This window comes from Carettochelys insculpta, chromosome 2 (genome assembly GCF_033958435.1).
Source record: "Carettochelys insculpta isolate YL-2023 chromosome 2, ASM3395843v1, whole genome shotgun sequence".
In the NCBI taxonomy this organism is placed as follows: domain Eukaryota; kingdom Metazoa; phylum Chordata; order Testudines; family Carettochelyidae; genus Carettochelys; species Carettochelys insculpta.
In genome coordinates this window covers 39,858,121-39,874,883 of record NC_134138.1, presented here as the reverse complement: position 1 = coordinate 39,874,883, position 16,763 = coordinate 39,858,121, and the positions used below count along the sequence as shown (strand labels likewise).

Below are 16,763 nucleotides of genomic sequence, written 5' to 3'. Positions count from 1 at the left end.
AAACTGGAGTTAATGGGAATTGAAAATATGTTACCAAATAATGCATTTGGTCCAACCATTCCTCTTCAAGTAACCAGAAATGCTAAAGGATTTGGAGAACTGGTATTTTTAAGCAGTTACATTTGCTTTTGTTGGTGGTAGAGAAGGACTTTTCTGCTCCAGGATCAGCTTCATCATGAGAAAAAGTACTCACCACTCCTTTTTCCCATATAACAGACATCCTGTCCTCAACACCGTTCACTCCGTTAGGGATCTTGGTGAAATCATCCTTCCCCAGAGCTTTCTGGCAGATGTCAAAGGTGCAGTTGTCAGACCCTGTCACAGTTAGGTCATAGCTAAAAAGAAACAAGATATGCCATGAAGTGAGGGATGCTACCACACTCCCATAGACATAAGAGCTTCTTCCAGGCAGAGCCACGCAGTATCCTTCTGCAATGCACTTCTCTCCTACCACACCCAAAGGGAGACACCCAGCCTGTTTTAGATTATTTCAGAGGACTTCTTCCTGCAGGTGGCATCCCTGCTTTGCCTCAACCAGAGTGACTGGTTCTGCTCTCCAACTGTTTAGTGGCATTCAACAATGCTACTCCTAGTATGCACAAGTGTCAACGAGAAGAGAACCAGCCCCTCCCATCTGTGATTGCTGCAGAATGACAAATGTATCTCCTTCTGCAAGCTCGAATTTATTGGTGATTGAAACACCAAAATAAAACTGAACTTAAGCATTCCCCTCATGATTGGCTTCCTAAAGGTTCCAGCAGGACCCCGCCCCTCCATCTGCCTCTACTTCCTTCTGAGCAGAGGGGTGTGCTTCTGGAATGAACCAGCTTTCACTGTCACAATGAGTCAGCAAAATTTACTCAGCAGTTTGATGCAGGGTTCAAATTTCTGCTAAACTAAAAACCAAGAAGCCCTGCATCCCAAGGCATGGTTATAGATTCTGCCACCTGACTCCACTTTTCCTGCCACTGTACAAAGTTGCTGCCCCATTATTCCTTTGCCAGAAACTTTATTTAGTCAAATACAAAAAGTGCTCTGGCTGTGACCCATTAATAAATCATTTAAATGAGTCTCATACACAAGAAAGCAGAATTATTGCTGCTTTTTCATCTGCTTACTTGGCCAGTAAGTTCATGAGGAAACCAGGTGTTGAAGGGTCTGGCCTCAATGGAGGTCCCATGACATGTCCTGCAGCGTGATGCCATTCTTTATGCCAGTAGTGAGTGCCATCTGTACCAAGACTAGCAGCAATAGGTTCCCCATATACTACCTTCCCTGAAAAACATGAAGAGTTAATACAATCAAGTAGAAAGTATTTGAGGCACTGAATACCTTAATATGCTGTTTGTTAGTTTCTCTTCCCTGCTCTTCTTGATGATAGTGGATTTAAGTTTGAAAAAAATGTGTATTGTCTCTGTCACTTTAAACTACATACTAGTACAGTAGGATGCACCATGTAAACTGTATTACAGTGTCTCAGCTGTGAATATGTTATTGATCAGCCACTTAGATTCTTATGTTGCTTGGGCAAGCTTTTCCAATTTTATTTCTGTCAGATATAGTATAGTATCAATTTTTATATGGTTGGCTTAGTGTGCAGAAGACATTCCAAAAGGAATATAGTCCCAGTTATATTCAGTTATATTAGAGCTCTGGAAGTTTCCTCATAGTGGGATAAATTTATTTTGAATCACTATTCTTTTTGCATTATGAAATGTGCCAGTTATGTGGTAGTATAGATATATATATATATAGAGAGAGAGACCTTCCAAGTTTACATTCAACTGTCTGAACTACAATTGTGTAACAAGTAAGCAAGAGAGCAAAACTAACTGGGAATCATTCTGGAGAGATGGTAAGGTTAAAAAGCTAAGCAAAGTTCTGGACAACCACAGGGACACTTTTAATCACCATTTTTTTCAAAGTCTGTGAAAAACTAAACAATCCTCACATGAAAGTTCTACCCTGAGACAAGATGTATCTCATGAAATTTCAGGGGGGGAATGTTTCTTCTGGGGAACATGGTACAGGTTGAACCTCTCTTACCCAGCAGATCAGTGCTAGACGAAAGCATTTGCCAGACCAAGGGGGCCAATATTGTTCAGCAGCTTTACCAACACTTCCACTGCTTACTGGGCTCTTAGGAGACATTTAGGGGCAAATTACAGCTGAATAACAGCACAGAACACTGAGAGGCAGGACTGGTGGCCGGAAACAAACTTTATAGAACCACGGGAAACCTGGCTACACCAGTGGAAAGCGATCATCCAGTTAACTAAAATCATGTTGGATTACGGATGTTGATGGATAAAAGAGTTCTGGATTAGAGAGGTTCAACCAGTAGTTTGGAGTTTGAAAATAAAATGTACACTTAAAGTTGCTAGCATCAACCTTGATTATAAAGTGGCTACTTCAATACACAATCAATGGGAAAATAAAGTTATAAGAAGCATGATGAAAAGCATAAATGATGACAAGTAATTTTAGATGACTTCCTTTAGCATCATCACTTTTCATTTACTGATAAGGTTCTGGTGAGCTTCCATATCAGAATATTTAAATCAAAGACACAATATCTGGAATTAGTAATATTACAGCCAGTCAACTGAAATCAGGCTCTCCAAAATATGATATTGGTTCCTGGTATGACTGGCTATACTCTCTAGTGGGTGAGAATGTCATTCTGCTCTGCAGCTTGTTAAAGGGAATGAACAATAATATTCTTTATAGATCTAAGTACAGCAATGTACAAGCATCGACTAATTAGTTTTACTGGACCCTAATGAAGTGACACGGGTGTTTTACTATCCCTATTTTGCAAACAGGGCAAAAAATGGCTAAGCCACTTTCCAAAGATTACTGAAGACTTCAGCATCAAAGCCAGGATTGAACTCAGTTGTTGCTGGCACAAAACTATACTTACCCTTTTCATGGGGTGATAGGTATCCCACTGTTGTGGAATTAATGAAGCTTCTCAGGTGCAACAATGGAGCTTAATGGAAACTTAATGGACTATAAATGTTTTGCTAGTAGAGAGGTATCTGCATGCTTTGAGATGAGCCATTGTAAAACATGACTGTGAACACTGAACACATCAGGTTCATAAACAATGGTTTTCTGTTTGGTTCAGTGTTTTATTGTGTGTGTTAATGCCACAGCACATCTCTACTTGCCAGCCAGACTGAAGGAGATAGAATTTGTTTATTAGCAAGCAGGTGTACAGAGACACACTGCAAGGTTGCCATGATTTTTAACCATCAGCCTTGGCAATGAAACTGGAGGGAAGGAAGGATGGATGGTCCAAGGGCTGGGTACTCGCCTGAGGCTCAGGGGACTCTAGTCCAGGTCTGTACTTTGCCACAGATTTCCTGTGTAATCTCTGGATGAGCACTTACTCACTCTGTGCCTCGATGCCCACCTGTAAAATGGGAATAATAGCACTGTCCAGGCTAAGAGAGGGAGCAGGAAGAGAAATGCATCCAAGATTGTGAGGTGCACAGGCACTGCCTCTCATAAGGAGATCCAGTCAGGAATTTTTGGATACAATTATTTTTCATTTTTTAAAAAATCACAATGTGTCAAAACCAGAATTCTTTTGGGGAAAGGTCTTGCAGGTCCAGAATGGAAACTCTGTTCCAAGACATACAGCAAGCCACTGCATAGCCCAGGCACAGACCTGGGAGACTCAGGGTCAGAACAGGGAACTTAAACCCTGTATTCCCAGGGGAGTACCCCATCCACCAGGCTATGGGGTCCTTTTCTTTTTCTTCTCACCCCTCCTCCCTCCATTATGCAGGGTGGGAAGAATTTGGAGGGACAGAGAAGTCCACTTCTAATCATAAGCACGTGTACTCTGTAAGAACATATATGATCTTGTAAGTAGAAGAGATGCATAGACTGGTGCTGTGATGGCTGTCAAAGAGCTTGACCCATACTGGTGAAGCTGTGTCACAGAGTAAACTGACACATTATTACAAACTAGTGGTAATAGTACCCATATAGATGATTGCATGGTTCTATTTCTAGCCTTTTTCTCTAGGCTAGAAGTTTGGAGGAAAAGTTCCCACCACAAGGGCCTGAGTGATTATCCAGTGTAACAGCATACGAAGAGAGGAAGTTGCACGGTTACAGGTGCTACTCTGGTTTAAGATCTCTTCTGTGGGGCAGCTTCTGTTTGTGGCTCTCCCACTAGGAATTACATGTCTACTCACACCTTCCGAAAGAGGTAAGGCCTAGCCTCAGCAACCAGCTACATCTCAATAACCTGGTTCTCATGTCTATGTGAATTATGTGGCTCTTGTCTTTGTTTAGACAGTCACTGTCTTCATTACTTTCTGCAGGCCTGTGAAATGACAATGAAAAGTATCTAATTCGTTCAGTTTCAGGGTATTCTAGTGACACCAGTTCAACCGACACTGAAATTTTCAGGTATGCAAGCAATGCCTTTCTTTGGCGATTGATTGGCATTCTTTAACATCACATTCTCAGCAGGTATTGTACCCTTCCCCATTTGCTTTGTGGAGATTAGGTATACCAAAATGCCTTGCGACCATTTGAAGCTTTAATCCATCCCTTTATATTTGCAACTATTAATGTGGGGCTTTTAGCATTTCTCTAATTCTGTTCCCTAGTTACACTAGTCACCAGGTGGTTTCAGAATTTCTCAGGTCACAGATATATTGGTCTTCTTCCATTGGCTCAGTTTGGTTTGCTTGTCACATATTGGGGAATTGTACATTTTGCTGTTTATTACTTGGCCTTTGGCTTGTAGTAGAGTTTTAAGCTTCCAGTCCCATTTTATTTTGTCCATTTATTTCCAAACTTTAAAGGACGGGATTCTGTGTTCAGAGGCACAGCACAAAATTCACAGTCATGTCTTGGGAAGGTGGGGGGAAGATAATGGGACTTTGGGCCCAGTTTTGCTTTTCCAGTTCTGAGCTGCTGCAGGTTTTTGAGACACCTCCCACATGACAGACAATTCTGAGTCTGCTCAGGCAATAGCAGCCTGGCTTCAGTTGCATGTGTGGGGCAACTCCACGGACACCTTCAAGCTGTAATACACCTCTCCTGCACTCACCATGCCTCCCACCCTGCTCAGGGAAATAATCCCCACCCTGCCAGTTCCCTGAGCCATGGCTATGAATTTTGTGCCATGTCTCAGTGCAGAATCCTGTCTTTTAAAGCCTTCACAAAGCCTGTGCTGTGGGAATTCTCCCTTGGCTGAGGCTGGCTCAGCAGCAGAGGAGATAATTCCTCCCAAAGGGAATGTCGCTGTGAACTGCTGTGCAAAAACCCTTAAATGGCACTGTGGGGCTCCAGGACAGTCTGTCAGTTGTTCTATGTTGGCGATTCAGAGTTTATAATGCCTTGACGTTTCCAGTTCTCAGCCCTGCACGCTCGGGGATGCAAGCCTCAAGCTGGTTCTTTCTGACTCACGGGTCTGTCATCCCCTATGAAGAAGTTTCTACAGTCAGAACACAGCCCAAGATGCTTCCCTGGGTGGCAAGGAGCAGAAACCTGCCGATTCATTTTCAATAATGGCCTTGCAGCTAGAGTGCTGCAGCTTTGCCAGATTAAACTGGGGCATTTTTGCTGACTTTCCTATTTCTTGCATTTCATTCTGACTGTGATGATTGGATTTAGTGTTAAAATGATATTAGAACCTGCATAAATCATTGAGCAAAGACATTCTGAGGAAAGGCTGTATTAGCTCAATCTGCTTATCCTGACAGACATTAAACTGGGGTGGTACAGTGACAGGTCAGACCCATAATATCTTTTTCTTTATCATGCATTCACGTAATTAATAAGAATATCAAGCAGGAGGTGAGCCCCTTCTGTTTTTTTTCATTTCTTCTTGCTGTACTTTAAAGTCTGGTCTGTTTGAAAATGGTTGTGATTCTTAGTTGTCTTGTCATTAAATATTTAGCTGGGCTGGGACTGGCTACTTCCATGTGAATAGTTTCATCATTAAGTGCACTGCCTGCTTCAGATTTATTTTCAGACTCTGAACAGCATCAACTGAAATCATATTATATGTGAAGATCTGATCATTGTGTGTTGTTTACTGTGATAAAATTTTGAGAAGCGTGGAAGTGACTTAGGAGCCGAAGTCCCATTTGCAGAAGTGTGATTTACACATCTGCAATTCAGAACTGAATCTGACCTGTCAACTGAGCCTCAGCTGAAATGGTCTTTGAGGCTTTGATCTGTATGTTTAGCCCAGCAATAATCCTACTCAGCAGTGACACACCCTTTATAATTTGGCCAATTTTTGTTGGCTTAGAATCAATTTTAAAAAAAATCAGGGTGATAAACTTTTTAATTTGTCAAATTCTACTCTCTTGCTTTGTCTATATTAGAAATTTTTGTTGCTTTAACTACAGTGTTACTCTCTCCCCACAAAAAATATGGACACAGTTATATCAGAAAGCAAGTGCTTATGTTGGTATAACTATTCTGCAGAGGAGGCAGACTATGCTATGCATGATCTTTACACAAGTACCCACACCATACTTTTGCTGGTATGACCTTTCCATCAAAAAACCCACTTGCGTAACTGAAGTAAAAATTTTTGCACTGCAGGTTGAACCTTTCTAATCTGGAATTCTCTCAGCAAGCAACATCCGTAATCTGGCGTGATTTTAGTTAGCTGGATGACGATTTATCATGGGTGTGGCCAACTTTCCTGTGGTCTCATGAAGTTTGTTTAGAGCCACCAGTCCTGGCTCTCAGTGTTCTGTGCTGTTAATTAGCTGTAATTTACCCTTAAATATCTATTAAGAGCCCAGTAAGCAGTGGAAGTGTCGGTAATGCTGCCAGACAATATTGAGCTCCTAAGGACCAGCAAATTCTCTTGTCCAGCATTGGTCAGGTCCCAAGGGTGCTGTACAAGAGAGGTTCAACCTGTACAACTTTTAAGTATGGGACAGATCTTATTTCTCTCATGTGAAAATGGAGCAACTCAATGAAGTAATTCCAGACTTGTCCAGGGTAGCAGGGAGCAGAATACCAACAGTTTGTTCTTTATACTTAGTTACTAGTAATCCTACAAAGACTCCAGGACATACAGATATGAAGGAGCTTTTATAAGTATGTTTCATATTTTGCCAGCACTGCCGAATCCTGTATTGACACAGCATGGCTACGTCTACACGTGAAGCCAACATTGAAATAGCTTATTTCGATGTAGCAACATCGAAATAGGCTATTTCGATGAATAACGTCTACACGTCCTCCAGGGCTGGCAATGTCGATGTTCAACTTCGACGTTGCACGGCACCACATCGAAATAGGCGCTGCGAGAGTACGTCTACACGCCAAAGTAGCACACATCGAAATAAGGGTGCCAGGCACAGCTGCAGACAGGGTCACAGGGCGGACTCAACAGCAAGCCGCTCCCTTAAAGGGCCCCTCCCAGACACAGTTGCACTAAACAACACAAGATACACAGAGCTGACAACTGGTTGCAGACCCTGTGCCTGCAGCATGGATCCCCAGCTGCCGCAGCAGCAGCCAGAAGCCCTGGGCTAAGGGCTGCTGCCCACGGTGACCATAGAGCCCCGCAGGGGCTGGAGAGAGAGCATCTCTCAACCCCCCAGCTGATGGCCGCCATGGAGGACCCGGCAATTTCGACGTTGCGGGACGCGGATCGTCTACACGGTCCCTACTTCGACGTTGAACGTCGAAGTAGGGCGCTATTCCGATCCCCTCATGAGGTTAGCGACTTCGACGTCTCGCTGCCTAACGTCGAAGTTAACTTCGAAATAGCGCCCGACGCGTGTAGCCGCAACGGGCGCTATTTCGAAGTTAGTGCCGCTACTTCGAAGTAGCGTGCACATGTAGACACAGCTCATAGCGCAAAGCACTCTTTTCCTGTCATCAGGCCTTTACAATTTGTCAAAATTTCTGCTTTCACCTTGATATTTCAACTGATTTTGCAGTTTCTTACATTGGAGTCTGACATCATATCCCTGAATGAACTTGCAAGTTGGATTCCACATTACTGCCAGCAGTGTCACCTAGTGGACAAATCTAGTTTAACACAGTATTGATAATTTTTGGTGCTAAAATGCAGGTAAAAGATTCAGCAGAATCAAATTGGGCACCCAAAATGAGTGAGAACTTGTTCAAATGCTGGTGTTAACCAGCCTGTGGATGGCATCTCACCATTTGATTAAAAACCAAGTGCATTATTAACTCAGAACTTTAACACAAGGGCCAGCATGGAGTTAATGTCCAGGCTACCCTCAACTGCTCCTGTTTTTCGCTTTCTGAACTCCTCAGACACCAAGCAGACAATGAAAATTAAAGAGAGATTTTCCTCTCACAGTTAAACAAGCTATTGTATTATTATTAAAGCAGCAGCTTACTCTGAAATTCACATCCTTTTTATATTTCTGTGCCATGACACAGCAGGGCCCAAGCATGTCTGTCTAACAATTCACAGAGGACAAATACACCCTGCCTCTACTTACTGCTCAAAGCTACTGTCTCTCTCCCCCCTGTCAGCAGCTGAAAATGCCCCTAGCCACCTCCCATATATCACTCCTACCCTCAGCCTCCTGACAAGAAGCCTAGCTGAGGAGCCAGCTAAGACACTTCCCTGCTACCATCCTTCTACAAGCATGGCCATTACTCTCACGCCCTGAGCAAGCCTGAATGTGGAGGGTGTCTGTTACCTTCTCTTCGTGCATTAGCGATCACCTTTGCTGCCGATTTGCTCATCACATGAACTACATAAAGAGGGCAGTTCACTGCATTCGCTATGGTGATTGCTCTCAGTGTGGCTTCTGCTTCCACCTCTTCAGGACGACACAGTTCATGTCCCTCGGGGCCAGTTATCCCCAGGGCCAGCATCTTCTTTGCACCCTACAGACCGGAGATGAAGACATGTACGTTAGTGCTGTTTAATTAGCAGTGTCAAATTATGTAAGTGAAGCAATGCTTTGGCCAATTTAGCAGTCAGCTGAGCTGGGTTCTAATCCAGACACTGAGCAATTCACTTAGGGTGGGATTTTCAAGAGCACGCAGCCCTACTCTACTTCTGCTCTCATCAAAGGTCAGAGGCCAACAGGTAGAGGTGGGGTTTCAAAAATGCCTAAGTGACTTAGGAGCACAAGTGCCATTGGCTTTCAAAAGACACTTAAGTGCTTTTGAAGATGCCATCCCAAACATCTAGGTGCCCAAGTGGACTAATCATACTTACCCATATTATAAAAATATGTGACCACTTGACCAGTGTAAAGTGCTTGGGGTCTAGGGATGAAAAGGAACTAGATGAGCAGCACCAAGCATTGTAATTGTCATTGTGTTACTAGACCATAAACACTCCCTGGTTTGTAGCTTAGTGAGAAATGCATTCCTTCCTAAGGGACTCGGCTTACTGAAGTATCTCTGGGCGGAGTAGTTGAAGAAACGCTGAAGAATCTAGTCAGCTTGTGACTCATAGGGTGGTGCTTAGGTTGTGACACAGAGAAGTCACCCCAGCACAAGTGTAAGCAGAAGCCACAGGTAGACACAAAGAACTTGACACTTGTTCTGACCCCGTGCAAAGTTCTGTGTGTGCCTGGCTCCATTCCTCATAAATACAGAGGGAAAACATACACAGAGAATGGCCATGTCTGAGGAGACCTGGAGTTCCTCCCAGGAAGGAACTTAGCCAGGTGTTGCCATCATTAACCTCTCTTGCTCTTCTCAACGGTTATATGGTAATATCATAGCAGGATCATTTCCCACCCCACCACATACTCCTGCTCGTAGTCAGGGCTTTTTGCTTTGTACATATAAGCATCAGATACTAACTATTAAAGGGAGCTAAACTTTGTGGCTACATCTACATTACCACACTACATCGAAGTAGCCTGCCTATTTCGAAGTATGGACATCGAAATAGGCTACTTTGACGTGTATCGGCTACATGTCCTCCAGGGCTGGTGCCGTCGACGTTCCACGTCAAAGTAGCAACGGGGAACATCGAAAGGAGCCGCCCTGGAAGGAAATGTGGAGCGTCAACACACACAAGTGCTCCCCGTCGAAATAAGGGGCCAGCAAAGCCCCAAGACACTCCCTTATAGGGCCCCTCCCAGACACACTTGCCCTGAACAGCATGAGATCCACAGAGCCGACAACCAGTTACAGACCCTGTGCATGCAGCATGGACCACCAGCTGCAGCAGCAGCAGCCAGAAGCCTTGGGCTAAGGGCTGCTGCATGCAGTGACCATAGAGCCCCGCAGGGGCTGGACAGAGCGTCTCTCAACCCCTCAGCTGATGGCTGCCATGGAGGACCCTGCTATTTTGAAGTAGCAGGACATGGATCGTCTACATATGCCCTACTTCAACGTTGAATGTTGAAGTAGGTCGCTATTCCCATCTTCGGATGGGAATAGCGATTTTGACATCTCACCGCCTAACGTTGATTTCAACGTTGAAATAGCACACGGCGTGTGTAGACATGACGCGTGCTATTTCGATGTTGTGCTGGCTACTTCGAAGTAGCTGACTAGTGTAGATGCACCCTGTATATCATAAATAACCAACATTAGCCTTCGCATTCATGCACAGTTGTTTATCTGATGTGCCCAGAAGAAATTCAGAAACACCAAAGGCCTAGTTTAAAGCTCAGCAAAGTAAATAGAAAGACTCTGGTTGATTTCAAAGGTGTTGGGACAGGCCCTAAAAAGAATCTGATGATTCACTTTGTACTAAGTAGGCTACTTGGTCATCAAGGGCACATTCACAATGAAATGGGTCAGTGGTTAGGACACTAATGTAGCATCCTGGACACCTAGGTTTAAATTCCTGCTCCATCACAATGACTTTGGACTAGTCATTTAACCACAGTTCCCCATTGGTAAAATGGGGATACCAGCAATTGGCTACATTATAGTAAAGACAGTCAGGCATCCTGCTACTGGGGGAATGGGGGAACATTTAAGTATCTTTGACTTCCAGATTTTAAATCATTGCATCCAACACCTACCTCTGCAATCAAATCCCCATTCTCTGCATGGACCTGAGCAATTGCTCCAATTTGCTTACACTGGGAAAAAGCTGCATATAGTTCACTATCGCCAACCATATACAGATCTTTATAGGCCATAAACATCTTGAAAGAGTTGACACCTTTGTCTTCTGCAAGAATTCTCATTTCTTCCTTGACCTGACATTAAAAAACAAATGTCAACAATTCCCACCAAGCAAATGTGAAAAAAATATACTGGTTAGCTTTTCCATTTCTCTCAACCTTGCTAAAGTGCTGTGAGGAGCAGACGCTACGGAACAAGCCAATAATAGTTTATTTGCCCATCAGTCCAAGCAAACATGGCAAGTAAAATGTTTTAGGGACATTTATAAAGCTTCTTTTCTATCAAAGTGCTCCATCAACTACATACATCAGCACTTTGGCAATGTAGACATCCAAGACACAAAGCTATATGAAAGACAGGACAGTTTTACCAAAGCTATTGGTACGCAGAGCTTGTGGAAAGAGTGCTTCACCAAACACTGATTAGTATTTAATTTCTCTCTCACAAAGGCTATCTCTACACTAGCCTTTCGAAAGGGGGTTGCTAATGAGACACTTAGGCAGATGCTAATGAGGCGCTGCCATGAATATGCAGCACCTCGTTGGCATAATTCCGGTCGTGGTGATTCGAAAGTGCCACTTTTGAATCATGTGCTGCCCGTATAGATGGGGGTCTTTTGAAAGGAGCCCCCAGTCTTCGAAAGCCCCTTATTCCTAAAACCAAATAGGAATAAGGGGCTTTCGAAGGCTGGGGGCCCCATCTACAGGGATGGTGCGCGATTCGAAAGTGGAACTTTCGAATCGCTGTGGCCAGCATTATGCTAATGAGGCCCTGAATATTCAGAAAAGTGCCTCATTAGCATCTGCCGAAGTGTCTCATTATCATCCCCCTTTCGAAAGGCGGGGGCTAGTGTAGACATAGCCAAAAGGTAAGAGGCCGTGTCTACACGTGCCCCAAACTTTGAAATGGCCACGCAAATGGCCATTTTGAAGTTTACTAATGAAGCGCTGAAATGCATATTCAGCGCTTCATTAGCATGTGGGCGGCCGCGGCGCTTCGAAATTGACGTGGTTCATCTAGACTGAAGAAAGAGATTTCTGAACTGGATAAAAATACTAGAACATTTACCATGCTTGCTATATTCACGTAGCTATGGCGGGACGGTGCAGCTGATAAACTAATAGGTCTGTTTTGTCTTTAACTCTTGGGTCTGGTAAAGGAATTCTAAAGAATGTAAGTTTTCTGTGGCATTACATTAGAACTAGATGCAGTGGTTGCTAGAACATGTGGAGCTGGCGGCATATCAGCTCTCCCTTTCTGCCTGAAAATTGTAGAGACTTCCCATTTTTATTTTTTAAAAAAAAAACCTTCATTTATGTAGCCCAAGACTACAGAACAGGAATGGAATTATAAAATTGGGACATTTTACTAATTTACACTTTCAAGGTAATTATAATGGATTTCTACTGCTCTAGGCTGCGCTTTTAAATGTCATGTATAAGCATTGCGGGATAATTTATTGTATACATTTTATACAATTATATAGTTGTGGTCAATTCAGTAAGTGTTCAGTGCATAGAATCCGATGCTGTGATATTTCAGGAATAAGGTCTTGGTGTGTACTTTCAGGAGGTAATAATGGGAATGAGAAAAGACTGTATTCTGACATTTAATATGAGCATCATACCATTATTAATATAGCACCTCACATTCTATATGATCCCAAAGAATGGGCCTGGTTCTGAAAAGGGCAATATTCCTCAAAGTCCCATTGATGTAAATGTCAGCAGGGTCTTAGCACGTCTCTGGATCAGGCCCAGTCTACACAAGGCTGCACTGGGTTTTCCTGGAGATCTCTCACTCCAGAAACTGACAGCCCCAGTTGTGTTCCGCTTGCGAGAGCCAATAAAATCACAGAGCGAGGCAATACTTCTGCAAATCCAGATGTTTCTACATTTCTATATATTACTTATGTTCACAAGTTACACATTACAGCTGAAACCTAGTCATGAATAATTCAACATTAAGAAATCAATATAACGATCACACTCAATTATATCTACCTTGGTGCTCCACCATGTAACGGCCACGTGCAGTGCATAATCACAGCAGACTTTAGGGTCTGCCCAGCTCCTCCATGTGTTGTAGGCTTCAACAAGGGAACAGCCTTTTTGAGGTATCGCAAAATCAATGATCATAGTGGTGCCTCCTGCTAGAGCAGCCTGAAATCACAGGAGTTGCAGTTATTTAGCCATCAATGAAGAAAGGTTCCTCTCACTCCATGTCCTCCTCCATGATGTTTCTCCATCTTGTAGATCTTCCAAATCAATTTTTCCTCTCCATGCCCAGCCTTGTATATGCATTGAAAAGCCATATTAAATTTAAAACTCACCTTGCGTGAAATCTGAGTATGGAGCGTGTTGGTGCAGTGACCCACTTCATTCCCAGTGAGTCGGATGTTAACTTTGCATCTGTGACACACCTAAGCCCAAAGAGCTAAGTAATGAAGCTGGACTGAGGACTGTGGTCCCAATCAGGCATTCAGAAGGAATACAGGAAATATGACTAAACAAATTAGTTGCACAGGCCCCAAATTGCACTAAAGATTTGAGCCTGTAACATTCTTGCATCACTGAAAGTCCCTAAGAAGCCGATACATGAAACCGGGAGATAACCAAAGTGGATAGGTTTTCCCAGAGTTTGAGCCAACTCTTAGCAGAACAACAGAGGCAGAAACAATGCCTTTCAGTTAGGGTACCTCCATTACAGAACAGCATCAGTTAAAAAAACCTGATTGAACCTTCTGGGACACCAAAATTATTTCAAAAGCATTTTAAAAATGTATTTATCAAGTGAAAAGGGGATAACCAACTGAGATGGCAAAACTCCCATGCAGCACAAAGTTAGGTAAGTCATGACTAGTGAGGTTGTGTCTGCACAGCAAAGTTATTTCAGAATAACAGCCGCTATTCTGAAATAACCCTGCGAATGTCCACACAACACAACTGCTATTTCAAAATAATATCAAAATGGCAGGCAGCTTGTTTTGAATTTGGCAAACCTCATCCTATGAGGAATAACACTTCTTTCAAGGGGCTGTGTAGACAGGGAATAGGGGCTATTTCAAAATAAGATATTCCAGAATAGTTTATTCTGAAATAACTTTGCTGTGTAAACATAGCATTTCAGATTAGAGCCACTGAAAGTGCTCTAAGTAGTCTCTAAATAGTTCTCTTAAATAGTCTCTATTGTGTGTAGACACACTATCTGGAATAAGTTTTGCTTATTCCGGGGCCTCCTTGTAGTGTAGACACAGTATTCTAGAATAGTTTCTTTTAAAATAATAACTCTATTCTGGAATAACTCTGTAGTGTAGACATAGACTGAGGTACCCCAGAAAGATGTAATTAAAGGTGGGCGGTGGGCTTCTGAATGGCAGATGAGTAATATGGGCTATGGGTAATGAGCAGCCCAGAAGATGCTAATGAGGCACAGATGTAAATTCCCATGCCTCATTAGCATATGGCCACATGATTTGGAGTCTGGAAGAAGCTCTTCTGGACTCCAAAATAGCCATGGAGACGCATGGTCTGTGAGAATCTCCCGGAAGAAAATCCTCCTTCTGGAAGCCCCCTCTTCCTCAAACTTTTGTGGAAGAGGGGGCTTCTGGAAGGAAGGTTTCCTTCTGGAAGATCCTCACAGGCCACACATCTACATGTGTATTTTGGAGTCCAGAAGAGCTTCTTCTGGACCTGAATCACATGGCCATCTGCTAATGAGGCACGGGAAATTTACACCTGCGCCTTAGTAGCATCTTCCAGGCTGCTCATTACCATGACCCTTCTGGAAAAAGAGGCATGTGTAGACACAGCCTTGGAGTAATGAAGAGTGTAAGCAATGCATTCCTGCGTTCTTCTTTAACCATAACCACTGAGTAAAAGACTTCCACCTCAATGTAGGCAATTCAATGGAAACATCTGTTCAGAATACCAATTATAATGTTTTCTGCATAAATCAGTGACACAGCCCCACCTGGAGTGCTAGATGCATCTATGGTCACCATTTCTCAAAAATAGATGCAGAAATAGAGGGGATTCAGAGACACAAAACAAAAATAATTAGGAAAGACTCATGTGTACAAAATGATTTAAAAGGTTGGGACCGTTTATTTCAGGTAGGGAGAGAATAAAAGGGAACATGACAGGCAGTCAAAAAAAAAAAAGCAGCTGCTCTTATTTATTCTCTCTCATAACTATGCACAAATAAGGAAGTATTCAGTGACAACAAAATTTAGAATTCGTACCAGAAATACATTCTTAAACAACCCGTATTTAGCCTCTGGAACTCCTTGCCACAAGATATTGAATGCAAAATCATGGCTGTATTCCAGAAAGGAGGAGTTACATGGGAATATCCATTTTACATTGAAAAAAAAGAAACTTTTTGGTGGGGATACACTCATCTTTCAGATATGAGCCAACCACGATCTGAATGGAGATAGGGAGGAACTTAGCTGCTAAGGAGAATTAGCCATTAAACACCTACTTGGGGTTTCTTTCATTTTCCTCTGAAGCCTCTTGTGTAGATCACTGATAGAAATAGGCTACTGGATTCAATAAAGCACCAATCTGATCTAGCCTGCCAAAGCTCTTATTTAGTATGATCAGTCAGAAGCTCTTCTTCTCTGACTAATATCCTTTTTCACAGATATTAAGCACAGTTCAGATCAATATACGCTGGGGTTCACACTAATGCCATGATACTTTTTTCCTATTTCTGCGTTTTCTCTCCTAAAATATTTTGCTGAAGCCTCCAGAATTCACCATAGAGCTATTTCTTTTTTCAACTTCACATTCCTCTTCTTTGTTTTCCAAAACAATGGACAAGTTGTACCTCCTTCATCCAGCACCCTGGGGACCTGGGATGCCTTGGACAAAGGGATTTACTGGACAAAGGGAGGTCAGGCTGGCTGCTCGGAGGGGGGTCCCTCCACTCCTGCAGGCTCCTGTGCAGGGCTGCCAGGTTCCCCCCATCCATCAGGGGTCCCCATGGTTGCGGGATTGCTGGTGGGGCTTAGTGCCCAGCCTGCTTTCTGCTGTGGGGCTACAGGGCTCCCCTGGCCACAGGGTCCTGCAGTTGTGAGTCTGCCAGCGGGGCTCTGTGCTCCAGCTGGTTCCCAGTCTTAGGGCTGCTAGGGTTCGCCCACTCCCAGCCAGGGTTCCTGTGCTGAGGCTGCCAGCAGGGATCTATGCCCCAGCCAGCTCCCAGCCATGGGAACCTGGGTGAGGCAGGTGTCCCCAGGGCATGCAGGGCAGTTAGTGGGGCTTTGCACCCCAGCTGGTGCCCAGCCACAGAACTGCTGGGGTCCCCCCTGCTGGGGTCCCATGTCTGCTCTCTGGAGTCCAACAACATTCATTGTCCTGCTGGACGAGGGATGTTGCCAGATGAGATAGTGCCGGATGAGGGAGTTTCAACCTATAATATTCTACCTACCACTATCTGGATGCCAGAACTGGGGAAATTTTCACCACAATAGCTTTTCTATTTCTCTTTGTGGATTTCCAAGCCATGCTCTTAAAAGAGCAGTCAGGAGAATTGCAAACATTCTGACAGATTTGCCTTTTGTAGACCAGTTTTGTCAATGTATGTGGAAAGTTGCACTGACATTTTCATTCACTTTATAGTGGGATTTTATTTTGAAACAAAGTAGGCCAACTCATAATACAAAATACAAT

General features: G+C 43.5%; 1 protein-coding gene across 1 annotated transcript in view; it reads right to left on the bottom strand.

The window, feature by feature from the left end:
• Nucleotides 1-16,763, bottom strand: part of DPYS (dihydropyrimidinase) — a 47,423-nt gene that overhangs the window by 13,694 nt on the left and 16,966 nt on the right. The window contains exons 2-6 of the mRNA XM_074985658.1: nucleotides 13,092-13,250; nucleotides 10,983-11,162; nucleotides 8,682-8,871; nucleotides 1,119-1,275; nucleotides 194-335 (exon numbers count right to left, since the gene is read on the bottom strand). Of these exons, the coding sequence (XP_074841759.1) occupies nucleotides 194-335; nucleotides 1,119-1,275; nucleotides 8,682-8,871; nucleotides 10,983-11,162; nucleotides 13,092-13,250 (828 nt within the window). The remainder of the gene's footprint in view (nucleotides 1-193; nucleotides 336-1,118; nucleotides 1,276-8,681; nucleotides 8,872-10,982; nucleotides 11,163-13,091; nucleotides 13,251-16,763) is intronic.